This window comes from Motacilla alba, chromosome 12, assembly GCF_015832195.1.
Source record: "Motacilla alba alba isolate MOTALB_02 chromosome 12, Motacilla_alba_V1.0_pri, whole genome shotgun sequence".
Lineage (NCBI taxonomy): Eukaryota > Metazoa > Chordata > Aves > Passeriformes > Motacillidae > Motacilla > Motacilla alba.
The window spans coordinates 10,135,782-10,157,543 of NC_052027.1; the positions used below are offsets into that span (position 1 = coordinate 10,135,782).

The 21,762-nt window shown below is 41.4% G+C and overlaps 1 protein-coding gene across 1 annotated transcript in view; it reads left to right on the top strand.

Annotated features, from left to right (window-relative positions):
* Positions 1-21,185, top strand: part of UROC1 (urocanate hydratase 1) — a 37,722-nt gene extending 16,537 nt beyond the window's left edge. The window contains exons 9-20 of the mRNA XM_038149143.1: positions 2,997-3,085; positions 3,562-3,624; positions 3,807-3,986; positions 4,484-4,581; positions 4,831-4,903; positions 5,985-6,106; positions 10,652-10,722; positions 11,647-11,745; positions 12,174-12,273; positions 15,051-15,132; positions 20,244-20,343; positions 20,942-21,185. Coding sequence (XP_038005071.1) covers positions 2,997-3,085; positions 3,562-3,624; positions 3,807-3,986; positions 4,484-4,581; positions 4,831-4,903; positions 5,985-6,106; positions 10,652-10,722; positions 11,647-11,745; positions 12,174-12,273; positions 15,051-15,132; positions 20,244-20,343; positions 20,942-21,082 — 1,218 coding nt within the window. The 3' untranslated portion in view covers positions 21,083-21,185. The remainder of the gene's footprint in view (positions 1-2,996; positions 3,086-3,561; positions 3,625-3,806; positions 3,987-4,483; positions 4,582-4,830; positions 4,904-5,984; positions 6,107-10,651; positions 10,723-11,646; positions 11,746-12,173; positions 12,274-15,050; positions 15,133-20,243; positions 20,344-20,941) is intronic.
* Positions 21,186-21,762: the final 577 nt, after the last annotated feature.

Genomic DNA, 21,762 nt, shown 5'->3' on the forward strand with positions numbered 1-21,762 from the left:
TGCCCTCCTCAGCTCTAATGCTTTTCATAGGATTCTGTTCCAGCAGCCAGATGGAAGGAGGAGTGCACAAGCACTGCAACAACTTTAAGGATGTTGCCCTGCAGTTCTGTGAAAATGGTAGTGATGGTCTCTAGTTGTTACAGGTACATAAGGCTTTATAAAAGAGAGGCCTTGTAAAACCGTGGCTCAGGCCTGTTACTTTGGCTAAGTAAGAAAAGGACTGTGGGAAAGATACTCAGCTGAATTAGGGGTAGAACAGTTATGTAGCTATTTTGTGTTCACATCGTGGTGTGTGGTGGTTGGTTGAGTTATGTGAGTATGATTAAAAGTATGTAACTGATAACAGGCTAATGGCTTAAAAAGGCTGGGTTTTTGGAACAAAGTGGCTCTCCTTTGCACCTGCCTGGGGATCCTGCTTCACTTCTGACCCTCACCTCACATTTAGTGATATTGACAACATAGAAACATTAAACTTTCCATGCATTTCTTTCCTTATGTTTCATAAGGCTTTGGTTTCAATACGCTGGAAAAACCTTCTTGGATGAGCAGATCCAAGGCTGACCAAAATGCATTGGGTTTTTCTGCAGATCTGCATGTGATGGGCTCTTGATACTCCTCAGAAGAAGGGATTTTTGAGAACTAAGCCCCAGTCAGAGCTGACTGGAGTGGAACCTTGGCCTTCTCAGCTAAATTTGTTTATAGACAGTGACCTGGGAAACCTCTGCTGTGGGCATGTCACACTGCAGTGGAAAGAACAAGAATATCACAATCTGACCTGTTTTAGTCCCAATTAAACTTCAAAACATAATGGGTCAGACTGCCCACGTCATGTGCAGTAACCCTGGCTGCTCTGGCTGCCTCAGGTTTTTCATGGAAGGCTTGAGCTTCATCAGCTTTGCAGTAAGGGTGCAGAGGTGGTTTTGTTAGCACCTGGGTTTTGCACGTATTTGAGATCTCATCAGGTACTCCCTGCAGATAAAATAAATGTATTCAATTTACTATTGAATAAATTATTAGCGAATAAATTATCTTTATTCAGACTTCCATCATCATGGTCTTTCAAATGCTGGAATACAAAGGAAAGATTTCAGTCAATGCCATTCACAGCCATCCTTTGTCCTTTTCATCTCTGTGGCTGCAGATGATTTTGTTCAGGAGATTGAATATTGCCTGGTTTTTATCTCCTGTGAATGATCCTTGTCGGAAATGAGTCTCAGGAGCACATGTGGATAGCTATATATATGTACATATTATTTATTTAAGGAACTATTTATGCAAATGGCATTGAATTGTGCAAGAGATCATTTTGTCAGCCAGGGCTTCCGAAGCTCTGACAGAAGGGATTAGTGCTGCAAGTATTTTACCTCTCCTGTTTGACAGGAAGCTGATTGTAATTTTATGAAATAATTGTGTGGAGGGCCAGATATCTCCTCTGAGCTGCACTGGAGTTACACTGGAGGCAACATTAGCTCATCCTCTTCATGCAATTTTTTAAATTACTGAGATGCTGACCCAAAAATGAGCATATTTTTGAAAGTGCGGTTCAAAGGAAGTTAGTTTTCTTGATCCAGTAAGTCTGTGAAAGACAAGGAATGTCAGAGGGAGCTAAAGTAAAATATGTAGGATGTGGTAACATTTAAAGAGATCTGATCTGTCTTATGTGGGGATTTAAATGAACCCAATTCCTGTAATTCATACAGACCACTTAATATTTTTCCTCCTGCACTGATTCAAATATCTCAGAAGAAGCTGTCCCCCATGGCACCTGACTTTATTGAATAATTCCATTGGCAGTGACACTTATTATCATAGTCTGGGGTTTGGGAAGGATAGTCTTCATTACTGATGTGAAAAATGATGGATGGTGTCCCATGCTAAGAATAATTGGGAAAGAAAAGGTTTCCTGGTGTTCAAGCAACTCCTGAATACAGAATTAATTTAATTTACATATAAATACCTTCTTAATGAGAAAGAATTAAACTGATAGGGCAAGATTATAGAGAAGTAAAAAAATGTAATGAAATACTAGAGGATGTTCAGGTTGTGTTCTCATGCACACACATCATTGTGGGGGGTTTAAATCTGTTGCTACCACAGAATATGTGTTTAAATTAATTTTGCCTCTTGCCTTATGACACTGATAGCTCATTATAAATGTATTAATGATGTGCAAGCTTGTACATTGGACCATTGATATGGAATTTGTGCCAAAGCCTCCATCGTTTGTCCATCCATTTATGTTTTTTTCCAGCTGTCTCTTAGGCACGTACACACTGGCACACACAGAAGCTGAGCCCAGGAGAGAGTACAGATTTGGGATGGAGCTTGTTTGGAGCTTCAAAGTTCAAGCAAGAGGGAATTAAAGGCATAGTTTTGTTTTGCTCTGTGCTATTTTTCAGTGGCATTAGGCAGCTGGGACAGGAAAATACTTTCTTCTTTTCTTTCCATATTTGGTTGAGGTTTTCAACCAGCAGTACAAGAACAAAAGCGAGGGTTAATTCTATTCAGCAAACCATAGCTTCATCTTGGGCAGCCTGGTAGAAATGTCTCTCTGGGCTGATCAATGAAAATACTTTCTTAATTATTAAAAAATATTATTTTTACAAAAAATAGCCAGAATTCAAAAATAAATTTGAAACATTTTTGCCTTTTAACATAATCATTGAAAGAAACAATAGGAATACTTATATAATTTCAATGATAAATTTTGATTCATAAAATATTTTGGGAAGTGATGTATCAAAAAATTCTATTTCTTGCTTTGAGCTTGGAGTGAAAGAGAACAGAAAGCTTAAAAAAATCAGAGGTGAAAAATAAATATTTGAGCAATAGTTATATATAATCTATATCTTTACTATATATATGTATAACACTAGATAATAGTAGGGCAATTACCCTTTTTGTTACTTTTTCCTGCAGGGTAATTGAAAAACTAAAGGTAAAAATGACTGCACGGGGGGAAACAGGAGTTTTAAGATCTCTGCTATTTCTCTTAGGTTGATGAAGCAGCACTTCTGAAACGCCACAAGCAGGGGTGGCTGATGGAAATCTCTAACAACCTGGACCACTGCATTGCTCGCCTTAGGTATGACTTGTAACCCAACTCTGTGAGCTTAACTCTGCTTCCCAGCCCTGCACTCACATCTTTCTGCACTGTGCCATTGTGGTCTGCACATAGGAGGGGTTGAGGGACACCTCTTCTCATTCCAGGTCTGCTTTGGAATGGGAATCCAACTTCCCAAGCTGCAGCAGTCTTTATTAGTGACTACTAATGCTGCACATCATTTGTACATGTTAAACATGTCTTCATTTAGTTTCATGAATATGCATGGAGCAATTACAACTGATGTTACACTTGCAGCATCACTGGAGCTTCATGGCATCCACGATTAACAATTATGTAAATGTTGAAAGATCTGTCTCCAAGATAAGTGTTGAAAACAACATACAGGCTTTTTTTGGTTTGTTTTGTTTCCTGGATTTGATTCTGTGTGTGATTTGTACATTTTAAGATAGAACAAGGTGCATTTTCTTCAACCAATCTTTTTTATTATTTTCTAGAGAAGCAAGAAAGAAAAAAATTGCCCTCAGTTTGGGTTACCATGGTAATGTGGTAGATCTATGGTAAGTAGTACGAGTGGATAATGAGTACATTAATGCTCTGACTTTTTGGTCAATGTGGAATTAGTTCCCAAACTTGGAAGAGACATTAAATATAGTGCTGAGTACGTTACTCTAGATGCTCGTGAAAATGTGCGGTCTGAAGGGAGATCTTCACCCTTGTGTTCATTTGCTGTGCTCCCTAGGGAGAGGTTGGTGCATGAGCTGGACACGACAGGAGAGCTGCTGGTTGACCTGGGCTCTGACCAGACCTCCTGCCACAACCCATTCAACGGGGGGTACTACCCAGTGCAGCTCGGCTTTGAGGAGGGAAAGCAGCTGCTCTCCTCCAACCCAGGGAAGTTCCGGATGCTGGTACAAGAGAGGTGAAGGTTTTGATCTTTCATCTTCCTAAACTTTGAGTTTAGTTACTCTTCAAGCCATGCAGTGAGGGGGCACATTTTCCATTACTGGAAAGAAAGGGTAATTTGGGCAGTTTGGGCCAAGGTAGAGGCCAGAACAGTTATGTTCTGTTTTTCAGTTTTTTCTCTGCTTGCTTTGTGAACTACTTAAATTGTTCTGCAGTTTTGTGCAAGCTGGTTTTTGTTATCAGCCTCCATCCCCAGAGCTGGCTGTGTTGCTTGGCTGAAAGAGTGATGCTTCTTTGCTATTTAAGTTTCCTCAGTGACTGTAAATCCCTTCAGGATTTGAGGATAACAGGCGCTACAGAGACTGAAAGCATCTCAATTGATGTCTTGTGGGTTTGTGTCTGAATTTATGTGGGGTTTTTCCATTCTCTCTGTCTCCTCCTACTCCCATGCCTTTGGTTAGTTAATGATATTATCCTTTTCCATTTCATTCATTGTTTCCTTCTTTATTTCAGTCTGAAGAGGCATGTGGCTGCTATTAACAAACTAGCTGATAAGGGCATGTTTTTCTGGGATTATGGCAATGCTTTTCTCTTGGAAGCTCAGAGAGCTGGTGAGTAGATCCTGGAGTTGTAGGTAGAAACAAGAACAATCCTGCATGCATCTTCCCCATTGTGTATGTTAACTAGGATAGGGTTGGCCACTGTAATTCTAATCTTTACTCCTTCTTTCTCTCTTGTTCTTTGAGACCCATGGCCCTCCCTGGCTGAGATACAACCTTCAAGGGATCTTGTGTGCAGTCTGGTTTTGCATTTTATAGTTTTCCTCCATCAAGTGACTGACTATTAAAATTCTTTTATAGGTGCTGATGTTGCAAAAAAAGGAGCAAATAAGACAGAATTTCGATATCCTTCCTATGTTCAGCACATCATGGGGTATGTTGGGCAGAGTTGGGAATATGCTGTCAAGGGCCTTGTGACTCCCTCTGTTCAGAGGGAGAGTACTACAGAGATTAGTGCAGACTGACATGATGTGCAATGATAAATGATCAAAAGGAGGCAACAGCAGTGGAAAAATGGCTCTTACAAGTGTTATGCCAGAGTTAGTGTAGGTTAGCCATTGTCAAATCAACACTCTTCACTCCTTTATATGAGTAGCTGCATTTTGTCTTTGCATGACTTCTCCTTAAGCAGTTCTGCTCAAGAAGAGCCAGGTCACAGCCTCAAGCTGTGACTGGAGGCAACTTCACTTCTAGATGCTAAAAGCTGAGGGCTTGTCTCTTCAAAGCAGTAGAAGTCAATTCCAAATCATCCAAGCCTTATATGTACCCTGAAGTTAAAAGTATGATGGAAACAGGACACTCTTCTGCCCGTGTCACCAGCTGTGCCTCTTACCCACACTGTACATGCTGCTTCAAACAGCTGAGCTCAGGAGATCTGTTGAGGGACTGGATTTATAACTCATTTTCCTCTGACTCATGCTTAGCTTGCCCATGCCATGTGAATAAGAGCCTGAACATAGAGCAAGGCCCCAAGCAGATTAGATCTTTTCTTCCGGCCCTCAAGTGAAGCGTGTCCCACTATTGTACATAAACAATGAGGACAGAAAATGAGTCTGGACTCAGGCACTCGGTCAGAACCTGCCCTTGTCTGACAGTGTAGATGCACTCAGGGTTAGCTTGGGTTAAGGACACAAAGACCAGGCAGCAGGGGGAGTATATTTGATGAAACAGAAGAAAAGCTGCAATTCATCTGATGATGCACTTGATTGAACTGTCCAACATGACTATCAAAATACTGGCCTGACTATACTTTTATATACCAGTGGATGGCTGCATGAAACAGCACTGTTTAATTTCTCAGTTAATGGTCCTTGATGCTTCTGTTTAGATTAGTGCACTGAAAATGTTTCAAATTCTTCTGTCTCCAGCTAATGAAAGAAAAAGCACTGCTAGCAGCCAGGATAAATAAGGAAAGAATTTCAACTATCTCTTAATGAAACATGTTCTCTTCCCAGGGACATTTTTTCCCTGGGATTTGGGCCATTCCGCTGGGTTTGTACCTCAGGTGACCCACAGGACCTTGCTACAACTGACTCCATTGCCATGTCAGTGCTGGAAGACTCCATCCGCCAGGGAGGTAAGGCAGCATCCCACATCCCCTCCCTGGGGGGGCTTTGGAGAGAAAAGGAAACCCAGAGTTGAAATGTGTGCTAGCTTTTGGCTGGAAACATGGAAAGCAGGGTCTTCCAGGTTCCATGTAAGCAGGAAGTCTTGCTGTTGTCTAAACTCCTAGTAGGAGTGCAGCCTGAAGGTAAAACAGAAAACCACCAGGGAGGTTGATCCCACAGCAATTTTGGCTAAGAGCTTTTCTATCTGTTAAAGGTGTTTTTAAACTTTGTTCCCTTGAAACTTCAAGGCAATCAGTATCTTTCACCATCAGGTCTCCAAGAGTAATTTAAGGAGTCAAATTGCTTTGCCCCAGTCTCACAGGCAAATAAGGCATGAAAATCTAGGGAGGTTTTCAAGAGGTTAGCAAGGAGATCAGTGACAGGAAACCCAGGTTTCCTGGGTGTGGTGCTCCATCCAGTGTCATTTTTTTGTGATTACAATTTTTGGGATATTTTTTGTCATTTGTTAATGGATTGACAGCTATTTCTACTGACTGGTGGAACCAGTTTGGAATTCCTGGCTCTGTGTGCTACTCTAGGATCTAGGAATTGCACTCTTCCACATCCCTAAAACTGAGATATTACTGAGATCCCCTGCTTATGAACAGGAAGTGAGACAAAGCTAATTTTGTGTCAGCAAACATTTATCCTGGTGTCCCAGGATGAGAGGAAGGCCCTACCCCTTTCCCTTTCGTTGTCTGCCTTTGCAGTTACCAGACAGCAGGCTCAAAGCCTTGTCACTGTCCCCAAGCACTTAAGTCCTCAGCTCTTCTGTTTTGAGCACCAAAGTTTGTGCTTTCCAGAATCAACAAAATAATCCTTGAATTCTGAGGAATTTTTCCAGATCAAAAGGAAAGGGATCAGAAATCCAAGCTGTATTTTGAGAACAAGAGCATAATAATTCTTTCCCTGGTAATATTGAAATATTTGTTGCCATTTTTTTCATGAAAGACATTGAAATGCAAATAGAAGTATGAAAATTTTGAATGGTCTCCTGTTTGTTCAGGAACAATCAGCACTGGGAGGATCCTAGGTAGTGTTTTTGAAAAGGATATACCCTGTTCAGATGTCTCTCATTTGGAATAAAACTACTCCTGTCTTCCTATGATGTAAGGCTCCTTTTCCTCCCAAGAGGTGAATTATTGGTGCAGCGGGTCTGACCTTGCAAGGTCCTTGGTTCTGTCTATTCTCCTGATCTTTCCTTAGGAGTCATTTTCAAGAAATAGCACTGGAGCATGAGTTGTGTTTAATGCAATAACCCAGAAGTGCCTGCTCTGTTCTGTGGGTATTGAAATTTCCATGTTTTTAAGCCTGGTCCCTTGGCTTTATTGAAGACAGGGCAAAATCCATCTCTGTACTGCTGGATCTGTCTTCAGAAATCTGCAGTAATTTTTCTGCCCTGTACTGCAGATTCCAGTAATCTTCTCTCAGGACTGAGCCCTTGTATGACCTTTGGATGGTCTGCATTGCAAGACTGAGAAATAATTCAGTTACTCTGTGTACAGGAGTATGTGGATGTTTATATAGATGTAATGTAAAGCTGGAGAGAAAAGTCTCTTGCACAAACAAAAAGCACTGAATGATTGCTTGTATATTCTTAATTTAAATGAAAAAAGAAAGACATATAAAAAATCCCAACAGGTGAAAAGAGACTTAAGGGCAAGGCTGTTATTTGATTTGTTGTTAAATTTGACAGGACAATGGGAATTTGAGTCATAGAAAAACAGAATTTGATCAGAAAATAGACACTCATGCATACATATTCTTGAATAATCCACTTGCAGTCCACTTTCTGTGAGGCCTGGGTTTAGACCAAATTTTAGGGTCTGGATAGTTTCACACACATACATATCTGAAATCTGAACCTACCTTTGAAATTTATGAAAGAATCTGTTCTAAAAACTTAGTGAAAACTCCACAGAGCTGAACTCTGTTGCATTCCAAGTCTAAACTTTTAACTTGGCCTTAAGTCCACTGTTAACCATTCTACTTCTTTTGTGGAGATGAATTTCTTTCAGAGTTTGTGAGATTTATGCCATTTTATTATCTGCTCCTACTTCTAAGCTACCTGAGCTTTTAAGAGGGCCTTTGCATGAGAGGTGCAGCACTGATGATTGGGGTGTAACTTGGATTTAGGACCTCTGTGGTAGTTTGAAGGCTGAGCTGATGCAGAACAATGTAAATCTCCCCAAGGAATCCAGTCTCTGTGCTCCTTGGGACAATTTCTCTGGGTACACAATGCTTTGCAGTATATTTTAAACCCTGGGTGTGTACAAGAGCCTATGAAATACCAGAAGCAATACAGTTGTTTTCTTGACTTCAAAACACATTCCTCTTGAGATAGGAAAGTGGAGGCAGCAGTTCAGCAAATGAGATAGATGGAGTTACTAGGAGTTACTATAAAGTTAAAGTTTTTCTAAGAAAAAAAAATGGTGAGATTTTTTTTTTCCAATTGCAGGAAATAAGACTAAATAAAAGGAAGTGTTCCTCACTTCTCCAGGGATAACTGAAGTCCAGCTGTTTATTGGAGCTGACTGCAAGGGACAGATGTGCTGTGTTGAGCTAGGTCCTTGTAGCCAGTATTCTCATCTGGCTTCTCTTCTGTAGCTCTTTTCCTCTGTAAGATCTTTTCTGTAAGCCTGTGTACTGTGTAGTATAAATATGCTAAGTGTTCTCTGATAGAGCTTATAAAAGTGGTAGAAAGGAACCCATTCTCTGTTGTTTTGGTTTTGTTTTGTTGGGTTTTTTTTGAGATATTCCAATGAACTCCCATTACATATCAATGGTAACCTAAGTGAACAGTGCCCATTACCTCCTACAGGCTGCTTCCTTAAAGCTTCTGAGTGGCAGCACAATCCTATTAGGACAGCACTAGCAGCTGTTTCATCTTTCACTCCCTGCAAAGTGAAGTGCTGACATGTTAATCCTCGTTGCAGAGTTTAGAAGCTATCACTTGAAGCCAGCCCCTCGAGCACTGACAGGTCTCTTTAGGATCATTAAAGCTCTTGGTATGGAAGGCCTGCCTCTGCAGGAATGAGCATATTTTTCATTTCCCTTAAACAAAGTGTTTAACACAAGTTCAATGTGAGCTTCTTACATTTTCCTCTTTCCTTTCTCTAGTTTTACCCTGCAGAACTGCTGTCATACTGCCTAGTGCAGCAGCAGAGGTCCAGACACACCACTCAGGGACAATTTCAAGTTAGCAGTGTGCAGTTTCTCCAGCTCGACTTTGAAACATAAGTTATCTGTATGTTATAATTTGCCATGAAAAGGGGTAGAGCTGGAAAGTAACAGAGAACATTCTGTCTTGGCATGTGCAGAGATGATTGCCTTGAAGCTCCAGTGCATGGACAGGTCACTGTGCTGTCAGAGGCCAGCTGAGCCCTGGCAGTTGAGTGTGACTCTCAGGGCAAGGTAATGTGACATAGCTTAGCCCACAGCGAAAGAACCTACAGACAGTAACTTCTTCAGCCACTGTAACCCCATCTGAGCTGTAAAACTTCATAAATGAGGACAGCAAAACACCTCTGTCCCATTACTTACCCCTTATCCCTTTTGTGACTCACTCATTACTGATGGTGCTGTGCCTTTGGAGGCAGCTGATTGTGCTGAGGTCACCATGTGACTGACATGTGCCATATTTCACTGTCTTTCACTTGAAATATATCCTTATTCCTTTTTAGTTTGGCTGATTGAGATGGAATGAGATGGATATAAATGAAAAGAGAAGCTGGAGAATGCTAACATATGTAATTTAATATTATATATATTAAATTATATATATAATTTACATGATATATAATTTTCTTAGGTAACATATACATCTAAACAACGTGTAGGGTGGATTTATGCATAAAGTAACCACTGCATAATAAATTTTCCTGTGCAGTTTTTGTTCCATAGAAATGTGAGGCAACAAACCTCTTCATTGGATAAAAGACCTCAGTTTTATCTTGGTGCAAAAACATCCAAGGACCACATTGTACAGAATAACTGCTGTGCTGTAAATCTGTATCCCAGCTTTGGTGTCCATTGGTGTGACTTATCCTCAAGTGTGTGTTATGAGCTGCTTTTGAGAATTTCTGCTGGCTGCCTCAAAAGAGTTATTCACTATGCAGTACAAGACTGAATTGCAGTGCCCAATGTCATGGAGTTTAATGAAACAATTAATTTAGCCAAGACTAGTAATAGATTGGCATTTAGTAAGCAGTAAAACAGGTGACCAAAAATGGACAGTACATGTAAACCATATTTCATTTTAATTTAGTTTGCTGAAGATCCAAATGGGAGTGACCATTCCAGCTGTCCCTTGAGTGGCATCTTGTACCTTTCTCTAAATACATGATGCAGTTGCTGCATCAGCTGCGCAGAGAACTTTATACAGCATTTCCTATGTGCATGCCTGTATCTGAGAGTAGATTGTGACTCCCTGGTGCTGCCAGATGAATTAAAGTAAATTTAGAACATATTGCATTAATCTTCAAGCTGTATTTTTTCTTGTCTTCTCTCGCAAGTGAGCACATCTGTGAAGCAGCAGTACCATGACAACATCCGCTGGATTCGGGAAGCCGGCAGGCACAGCTTGGTAAGCGCACAGCCTCCTGCAGCAGATGTGCCTGCTCCTGGTCCTGAGTGCTGGGGTGAAAAGCAGGGATGGACAGGAATGAAAACACAGTCTGTAGCTCTAGGGGCTGACAATTGAAACCCTTCTCTTCACAGCAGGATTTTAGGTTGGTCTGAAGCAGCTCTTCCCCTTCACTTCCTCATCTGGAAATGTTAAAATAATCCAGCAATATCTACTTTTGTATCTGGAGTGAAACATATCTGTGATTCACCCTCCAACTCAGTTGTAACCACCTTTCTTTCACATGCTATTCAAAATTTCCTTCTTGGCATTGCTGTGGACCAAGCTCCTCACAGGTGCAGTTCCCAAACCCTTTCCAAAACAGGAGATAGGGCTGAAGAGCTGCCATCCTTCTGCCCTGTGGGAAGCAGGACACCAGTGGATTATCCTTTGTTTTCCTTTTTGGGCAGGCTCTCCCTGTGAAGCCAACAAGTGATGCTGTAGAGCTCATCTGTGCTCTCCTAATCTGAAAGCACAGCAGAGCTGTGCAGGACAGATGTTCTTTGCCACATTTCATTTCTCTTCCAGCCCACCATCACCAGTTCCAAACCTCTGCTTCTCAGCTGTTGAGAAGGGATTTGTTGATAGAGGGATTATAGCCTAGCAATCAGGTTGAGTTAAAAAGTAGAATTTACGGGGCAGTGGCAGCTGAATGCAGAAATACATCTCATGGATTGTGTGAGTGAAGATAAAACTAAGTTCAAAGAGGGAATTTGTTGTTTATTGTTTTATTTTTTTTTTTCTGGAAGCTGGATGTTGGTGAAGAAATAATCTGCACTTTCTTCTATGGGAGGAAAGGGGTCACTCCTGTGACTCCATTCATCTGGGACCTGAAGATAAGCCAGTGGCAGAGAACCTTATCCCTCTGTCATTTTTCTTTTCCAGGTCGTTGGCTCTCAAGCCAGAATCTTATATTCTGATCAGAAGGGTCGTGTGTCCATAGCTGTGGCTATTAATCGAGCCATTTCTGAAGGAAAGATTAAGGTTTGTCTCTTTTGTCTTGATGTGCTCTGTGAATTGTGTTTAATATCTGAGACTGGGGAGGCAGGTGGGAAAGGAGAAAGCTTCGAGCACTAAGAGCAGAAGTGCCTGTCATTTACATGGGGCCAGTTTGTGTTAGAGCTCAGTCCTCTCTGCCTGCCACCAGTACTGTGCTCTGTCACAGGAGAGAAGTGGGTTTAGAAACTCTCTGAAATTTTGTTTCATGGTGAGACTGTCTAATTTTCTGTTTGGGCACCTACAATCCCAACGTATCATTCTGTGATTTGCAGAGAGCACAAAGCAGGGACTGTAACTCCTTAGTAGGGCCCCAAATATGGAGACTTAAGACAGAAGTGAATTGAGCAGATGATGGTCCTCAGTAGCAGTGTCAGTCTGGAGGATTCCACTGTCTTGTCCTTGTTTTTTTCCAGGCTCCAGTGGTCCTCAGCAGAGACCACCACGATGTGAGTGGGACTGACAGCCCTTTCAGGGAAACATCCAACATTTATGATGGATCAGCCTTTTGTGCAGGTCAGTGGAACAGCTGAGGCTTGTCTGCCTGGGCCAGCAAGAAAATGGCTTTAAAGCAGAAATAGCTTTTTTTATGCAACATTTTTAAAATGTTTTAGTTTAAAAAACACCCTTTAATCCCAATTAATCAGATTTGCTGAGGAGCTTTGTGGGATTTAACAATACAGACACAAATGTGGAGCTGGTTACATAGGAGAGGTCCTGAACACTGCTGGAAATTCCATGAAAATGCACCAGATGTATCTGAATGCAAATGGAGAGAAGTCTCAGAGGATTGTATCTTCTGTTTGATTTTAATTTGGAATCTCACTGTTTCAAACAGGTGATCTGATTGCAGCCATATTTCCTTGGAATCCACAAGATCAAAATCAGGTCTATAATAATATTTTGCTGAAAGCAAAGAGGTTCACATCTGTTTTCATTCCATTGCCCAAGGACTCAAGAAAACAGTCTGGATTTTCTGAAAGGAACTTTTCTGGTCATGAGGAAATATTGATAGTAAAGGCATAAGAATAAAAGCCAGGCCTTGCTGCTCACTTAATGTGTGACTGTGGGCAAATAATGTAGATTTGCTCTACAAAAGGAGCCTTTAAATTTTCACAACTGACCAGAGCTAACCAGACTCTGCTTTTCAGTTTGTGGAACCATCTTTTAGAAAAATAACCCCAAGAAATATCAGGTTGGAGACCTGAAAAAATGGATGAAGCACTAAGCATTTTTAACCCTAAATCTTTCTCAATTTTCCATCTGTAAAGTGGAAATTAGGGTAATGGCTTTAGCCCCGTGGTGTTTCTCTATGTCATGAGCTGACAATCACAAAGAGGTGTGAGATTGGAGGATCTGCTGCTGTAGATGGAGACATTATGATAGAGGAAGCTGAGCATATTGAATTACTTCCATTATGGGAATTCATAATAGAACCAAATTATGGCTCAATTTCAAGGAGAAAAGTTCCCAGTTAACTGGATTTCCTGGTGAAATGAGGCTTTTAACTGTGTCCATCAGTGCCACTTCAACACTTTTTGAGCATGTTGGCTAATTCTAATAGAGCAAATAGACAGATGCCTTGAATAATGTTTGTTTCTGACAAGCTGAGAGAAAATGGTGCAGCTGCACAAAGAACAGAAATTCAAAGTAATGTCTCCATCTTAGCAAGATAAGTAATCATCAGGCAATGCCCTCAGAAGAGGACAATAGAAACAAGGCTTGCTGAACCCCATTGCTTATCATGCTTTGTGGTTTTCTTTGCATTTTGTGAATTTTGGGATCCATTTGCCTTCTTCAAGGGCTTATCTAAAGCCTGTTGGCCACTGATATCACTGGTCTTTAGAACCCACCCTAAATCTGTTTTACCAGATGAGCCTCTGGAGGCAACAAAAGAACATCATAGTCTTTCTCTCTCCTGTCTATCCTGTTGTTCTAACACAACTTTTGAGCTGGTTCAGGTGAAATTTGCTCTTTAACACACAGGACATTTCCAGAATGTTTGTTTGCTTATTTTGTTTTAAAGTACCTCAGCCTGATGGGTCATTGCTGCTCTGGAAGTGTATTTCAGCAAAGACACTTGCAGCCAATGACCTTTATCAAAGCCAAGGAGCAGCAAGTTATTGCACTGTTAGTTCACTCCTTGTCCAACCTCCACTCTTATCAGGCCAGAGGCTGGGGAGAAAATCTGTACCTTATAGAAGATGGTGATTCAGATCTCTCCCATTCAATCTCGACAGCACTGTAATTATGATAATTGCATTCTTAAAGTGACATAACGTCAGATAAATGATGCCATAATGGAGCTTTTGAAAGGGTTTAACATAGATTAGCACTCAAACTCATTTTTCCATCAGGCACATAACTGTGGGTCTGCAGATGTGGCTGGTGGGGATATTGTTGGTTTTTTTCTTATTTTTCCTGTTAAAAATATGGCAAATTATGTGTTGAATCTTTCCTGAATTAAATCTGGATGTTTTCAGCGATTTTTACTCTTACCCTCTGTGTGCACCTCTCTCTACCTCTCTGGGTATATGCTGTAGCACAAACTGCAGTGAGTATACAAAATTCTAGTGAACAATTCAGTGGAAGCCATGCATTATTCAAATTGTATTTGTTTGCTAAATTATATTTCTTTGGGTTTTTTTTCTAGACAAACCTTCTTAGAGGTTTCAGCAGTTCTTCTTCAGGGTAAAATTCCCACATGTTCAGAGAATTGAGGTGGACATAATTTTCATCCCAACTTTGTCCCCAAAATGCAACTCCTCAGCTTTAGGAGGCCTTTCTGCACAGGGCTGAAGTAGCTCTGCACTCCAATCTGAAAATATTTCAGACTCCTGAGAACTGCAAGGTGTGTAGTGTTCCAGATGTCCTGCCCACTTTGAATCCAACACATGGAAGTGTCCAGCCTGTTCTTCCATGACTGAGGTACCCCAAAGGAGTGCATTGTATTTCTCTCCACCCAGAAGTATCTCAGAGCTGAAGAGTGGCAGGTCCTTCAGCTGCCTGTGTCGGAGCACAAATGCAGGAATCACCAGCACCCTCAAAATGCCCAGTGTAAAACTGGCCATTGTTTCCTCCAAAGTCAGGGCAGAGTGGGAGACAAATCTCTCTTGCCTGTTCCTCCCAGGGCTGAGATGTTCAGTGTGTATCTGTGACAGAAGCTGTGAGTAAAACCTGCCTCCTACCCTGCCTTCCCACAGCCCCAGTGTAGCTGTTGGTGGGAGAAGGGAGCAGCACAGCACAAAAATGAGTGTGGCCCATGAGTAGTAACACCTCTGCTCTCCTCCCAGACATGGCAGTGCAGAACTTCGTGGGAGACTCGTTCAGAGGAGCCACCTGGGTCGCGCTGCACAACGGGGGTGGAGTTGGCTGGTGAGAGCTTGTTTGTGTTCCTAAAGCTGGGCTGTGAATCCTGCTCCTACTGCTGTGTGTGTGTGTGGGGAGGAGAGACAGAACTGCTGAGAAGACGTGTAGTACCAGAGGAGAACTGTGTTGTGATGGTGGGGAGGATGGGTTTGGAATCAAGGACTGAAAGGACAAATTATAAAGCAAAGCATGCTGTTGTACGACTCTTTTTCTAATTAATGCTCATCTGTCCAGAAAAAGTATTTTGAACACTGGCCACAGCATAGTTTGAAGAACTTAATCTGATGAACAAGGACAGTCTGCTGTGGTCTTTTTGAACAGATCCTGCTTCCAGCATTGTCTTCACACATGCACAGCCAGAGTGTCAGTGGATGGATTATGCTCAGGTTTCCTCTCAAGCTGTTTTTGAACCTGTGAGCTTAGGACCCCAACAGAAGTGCTGCAGTGCCTGAGGGGTTATTGAGACAAACCAGCTCAGGTGCAGCAAACCCCCCAGTCTTTCTCTCCCTGCTCATGCCTGGGTAGCATTTAAGACCACAGCCAAGTAAGGACTGAACTAAACACCTCCTTCACTTGACATGCAGAACTAAGACAATTGCCTAGACTGAAAAGCAGAGTGAAAGAAATAATATTCTATATGGAGATGGAAACTCATCTCCTCCATCTGCCACTGAAAGGCTACCTGGATTGGCAGAGCTGCAGGAAGTGGGAAAACCTGGCCACACTGCAGTTTTAGTTCTGGTTTTTACTTCCCAGCTTATTCCAGCCAAGCCTCTCCCATTTTACAGTCATGTCTTCATTTGGTGGTGTCAGCAATCAAAAGAGACAAAACCCTCTGTTAAATACTGTGGTGAACCCTCATACTGCCCTGTTTCTAACAGTGCTGGAATATGCCAAAAACAGCAAGCCAAAAACTACGAAGAGCTTGTAGCAGCTGGTATCCTCAGAGACATTTTATGATAATTAATTGTTATTCATCTGGATAAGCTGAATCTAGAAAATATCCCTTCAGGTCAGTTGAAGAACTCCCTTGCTGTACTCTTAATTCCTTTGATTTCTATGACATAAATACTGCACAGAAGGGTGCAAGAGAGCAAAACTGCACGAGGGCAAAAGAAAACTTTTTGAGGACTTAAGCATGTGGAGTGAAGATTTGCCTTTGCTGATTTCAGTGAGAAGGACCCACAGCCATGATTTCATTCACAATTTCCATAATTCTGAATGGGAAGCACATACCAGAATGTCTCCCTACTCTGGTCATCTCAGTCTGAGGCTCCAAAGGTAGCAGCAAACAAGTTCTATCTTAATTTCCTCAGCCGAGTTTAACCTTTAAAAATATCTCCTTATGAAATACAAGCAAAGCAAATCACTTTTCACAACATGTTGTGCCAAGTATTTGGGATATTTTTATGATAATTATAATGATTAGAATTGCTAAAACAATTGCTTATGCCACAAATGTTCTGTGCATTGAGGATGCTTACTTCAAAGGATACAAATGATCCTATTCCTTTCTGGTCTCTCTGAGGCCAATCCTTCCAGGACACTTTCAGCCCTCTCTGCTACTCAAAGACAGCTTGGCTGAATAGTGAGACTGCCCTTAGCTCTAGAAAACTGGCCCTGACCACACTGCAGTTTCAGTTTACTGTTTCAGTTACTCTTTTAGTTGTTTTGTAACTGGAGTTACATCATTAAAAGAAACTTTGCCACAAGGCAGAGCAGATTTATGCTGTAATTTATGTAATGCATCAGAAAATTAGAGTGTGGCCAGTCACTGAAATCAAAATATCTCTGGAGAAACAGGGTTTGGTTCTCCTTTTTGTCGTTTCCCATGGCTGCTTGGGGACTTGTGATTGCAGAACAGTATCTGCTTGCCTTGTTCTTGGAGCAGCATATCCCTCTGTGATTAAATTACTGTGCCTTAGTGAAGAATGCAGGGCCTGAAAATTAGGTGTGTGTCTGCAGAGCCTCCACAAGGCACCATGCTGAGGCTCAGCTGTGGTGACCGTGTTGTGTCACTAAGTGCCCTGGCCTGGAGACCCCCAAAGCCAGGCCAGGCAGGTGGCTCTTCTTGGCTTAACTCAGGTGGCACCACCCTGGCAGGTGAAAGGGCTGCACCCCTTTGCCTTCTGAGGAGACACAGGAGTAATTTAAAAGTAGCAAAAGAAGAAAAACAAACCCCAGCCATAAAAAACTACCTTTTTGCCTCGAAAACATAGCTGATTTTAAGTTTTTGACCTGTTTTGCTTTTTCTCTGGAGGACCAAAAATCCCCCTGACTTTGCCATAAAGAAATCTCCACATCTTTGATAAACTCTTTTTGTCATTAGCTGATTTGGAAATGTGAAAATGAAAGTTTATACACATTTATAAACAAAAATACATGTGATTAGAGTGACATCCAGTTGTCTTTGGCAAGGTTCTGGCCTTGGAGTTCAGAAATGGGTAATTGCACTGTGTTTAGCTGCCAGTCCTTCCTGCAGAGGCTGGGCTTGCCTGGAACTGCTGGCAGATCTGCTGTGTCTTCTCTTTGAGACTGCACAAGGGCCTTTTACATGCTTTATTTTCTGTTCCAGCCTTGTGGGACAAACAAGAAAGGCAGGATTAATATTTATTTAGCTGGAATCTGCATCACATGTACTCTGGTAGAGACTTAAGATTAACATAGTCTTGACTATAATTACAGCAAATGATTGTTATTCATTTTGCTGCCTGTTTGTTTGCAGCAGAATGTATATTAGCACAGAGCCTGGATAACCTGTGGTAACAAAAAGGCAGAAGCAATTTAAGAATCCATCTGCACTGTCAACAGTGTGACATCTTGATTGTGAGAGAGGCCTTGTTTTCTTTGATCATCTTAGGAGGAGACATCTGGAAATTATAGGAGGTAGCTTAGGTCAAAATGCCACATGTTTCTTTAATTACCTGAAAATGTGACCCAATGCTAATGAAGGCAGAGAGTAGTTTTTCTAGAAAATCCATCATAACAAACATTGGCATTTAATGTAGGAGTGGTTTTAGGCAGTAGAACAGATCCTGGTGACTGATTCTGATTTGCACTGGAGTAACTCCATGGAAATCGATGGAAAGGCTTTAAATTTGCCAAGTGCAAGAAGATCAGATGCTCCTTGTTCACACCTAAGCTTCAAAGGATGCTCTTTGGGATTCTGTGGACAGAGGGAATTTTTGCCACTGACAGAACATAATCTTCCTGTAATGGAATATCTTCATAAAACACTTCTTCAGAGGTTTCTGTGGCTTTGGACTCTGACAGTAAAGAGTAGTGCTCTGTTCTTTGGCCTCTGTACACAGGAGCAGCAGAGTATGGTGGACTGACTGGCTTTAGCACAATTACATTTGTTGTCATCCAGTCTGGTCCCCTCTTTTGGAGAGGACAGTAACAACATGAGCTATTCAAAAAATAGAATTTGCAAAAATACAGATGTTTGGCTGTTTGTATTCATCCCCAGATGAGACTACAAGCAGAACTAGTGAAAGACTTCACACAATAAAAACATCCTGGGAATTAAATTTCAGGCTGAAAAGAGTTGACAGTCTCAATCAAAAAGAATAATTTTATTTTGAAGAGTCAGATCCTACAATATTTAAACATCTCAATTGAAAATAGGACTTTGTTTCAAATTTTCCAGTTAAAAAGCCTCATTCATTCAGTGATGCTCTGCTGTGAGAACTGTCACTTTCAAGACAACTCTGCCTTTCACAGAAAATGCATTTGTAATAGTGACATATCTGATAATGGAGAAGTGAAAGGAATTCAGAGAATGAATTTGATGTGATGGTGGTGAGATGTGGAGCCCTGAGTTCCTTGCTGAGCTCTGTGAAAGGGTCCTACTTAACACACATGTACTGTATGTGAGTAGTAGTCGAAATGCAATGAATGTCATGTGAGTAACAATGTTCCATTGAAACTGAGAAATGTGAGCTCTAGTTTCAGGAAGTAGATCTCAGGTTTGTGAGGCTCTAGTTTAGCCTCAATTCCCTGTTTCCTCGGAAGCTCAAGTTACTGCTAGAAAATACACATTAAGAAACAATTCCTTCCTGGACTGGAAGACTCTCAACTCCTATCTGATTAATGGGCATGTCTGATGTTGTTCTATGTAAATTTTGTAAACTTATATTAACCATAACACTCAGAGGACAAAATCCTGCCTTCAGGGATTTCCATTGGTGTCTCATCCCGTGTTGTACGATATGCCCTGTCCCTCAGGTACTGCTGATGCTGAGCTCTAAAATGCCAGAACTCTCACAGATTTACAGCAAGATAAATCTCCCAGCTGCATCCACCACTATTCACCATATGCCATGGAATGGGAGCTGAGCAGGCCGGATTCTGAAGTCAGACAAGATGTTTTGCTCTACGTGTTTTCCCTGTCCTTTAAAACCAGACTGTTATTTCTCCCAAGAATAATCTGTTCGTTTTAACATATTTCTGTTCTTCTTCTGCCAATAAGTCTGCTTCCTGAAAAGTTGGCACTGATGTCTTTAAACATCTCTGTATCTCATACAAAATGAATGATGGTTTTGGAAATGATTGAGGCAGATGTGCATTAAGTGGTGGTTAACACTTTTTAAATAAAATGCTTATGCTCTGTCATTTGTCCCAAGAGAATATAAATAGATCCATCTGCCTGCTGCTGTAAGCACACTGTCACCCTCACGATCCTGGCTAGATGGCAGCTGTAGTGCAGTAAACATGAGGAGCTGAACCTTTAAAAACACCCTGAGACAGGTAAATCTCTGGCCCTCAGATCTGCTAACCTTTCTCCACCAGTTTTTAGAGCCAGTACACAGTGCAGGAGTCAGGAGATACAGAGCAAGCTTAATTTTTGGTATCCCTGCTTGGAGCAGATCCTGACTCCCAGCTGGGCATTACAAGAAAGATGGACTAGGTTTGCTGCAGGTTAGGAAATTAGGACTTTGCCTGCTAAACACTCCTTTTCTTTTATCATAAGTATAAAACATCACTGATAGTCTCTTATCCAGAATAATTTCTGTATTCTCATCTTCCTTCTTGCAGTACAACTGAAAAAATCCTGTCAATTTTGTGGTATTGGTTTGAATTATGTTTATTTGATTCTCTTACTTTTTTTTTTTTAGGGGTGAAGTGATCAATGGGGGATTTGGCCTGGTTTTAGATGGGTCCAAGGAAGCTGAAGAACGAGCTAAGATGATGCTCAGCTGGGATGTTTCCAATGGAGTAAGCAAAACTCATATATGTATATTTTAATATTATTTTTTTTTTTAATTCAGGGGAATCTTGCTTGTATACAGATCAAAACACAGAGTTGTGCTGATGGAAAAGGTGTTTATGATTTCTCTAGCTGCCGGTAGAATTTCATCCTTACATGCTGGCAGAGAATTACGCCCTTTGATTTCATCGCTGAAAATGCATTGAAGTGACATTTTTCTTTTAAAATATTTATCCCACTACAAAAGCATTGACTGCTTAAATGATACTGTTATCCAAAGGTAGTGCTAGTTTTACAGAGCTGAGATGGAGTGCACAATTATTTTTGGTGAGGGAATTTTGTAAGTTTACAAGGTACCTGGCTCCGCCAGTGTTTATCTGTCCAATGTTATGCATGGAAAAGTACCACGTCTACCCAAATGCTACTCATAAAAATGAAATATTACAAAAACTACTTGCAAAATCAGAAGGGAAACTAAAACCTGGCAGAGGGTTGAAAGATTTATTGTCACGAGTTGGGTGCCAGTTTTTGCACAAACAGGGTGCAAGGTGGGAGTGGCGAGAGAAATGTCTGATTTTTGCACCCCTTCATTCTGCTGTCTGACAGGTCGCCAGGCGCTGCTGGTCGGGCAATGCCTTTGCTTATGAAACCATCTGCCAGGCAATGAAGGAGAATGGCACGCTGAGGGTGACTCTCCCTCACAAGGTGGAGGATGAGAACATCTTGGAGCAAGCCGTGCAACATTAGTGGTACTCCAAGCGCAGTGTTGCTCCTGCAGATATATTTGAAGTTGCTTCCTTGATATCCTGTTTTGCTCTCTGGCCAAATGGATAAAAGCCTTGCAAATGTCTGTTCCATGTGAGCTCTTTTTTTCCTCTCTAACTTATTAATGGGGCAAATCTGTTTGAGTTTATGATAGGTCCACCAGGAACAGTCTTTTCACCCACATATTTGGAACAATGTTTGCAATAACTGTTCATGATGGGAAAGGAATGGGAATTTTTCCCCTAAAACATTAAAGGGGAAAAAAAATCCCCCAACAACCAAGCAGTCACTTATTCCTGATAATAAGTAAATTAATGTGTGTACAAAAGTAATTCTTAGCTGTCCTGTCTCACGCTAAGCATGGTTGTTGCACAGCACATGGGTTTCATTCTAACACAAAGAGTGGCAGCAGTCCCTTCCCCTGTGGACTTGCTCTGGAATGTCACTCAACCCCCTGGCACTGTGTCCATCACCTCTTGGAATGGAAAGGAGTGTTACACACATAAACCTGCCTGTGCTGCTGCAGAGGGCATGTGATGAGCTGCAGACTCAGGACTGTGAAATTCTAGCCCTGCTAGAGCCCACGGTACCCACAGGTGAGCACGCTGCAGTTCTGCACTGCCTCTGCTGCTAAGAAAGGGAAGAGTTTATTTTGAATCACA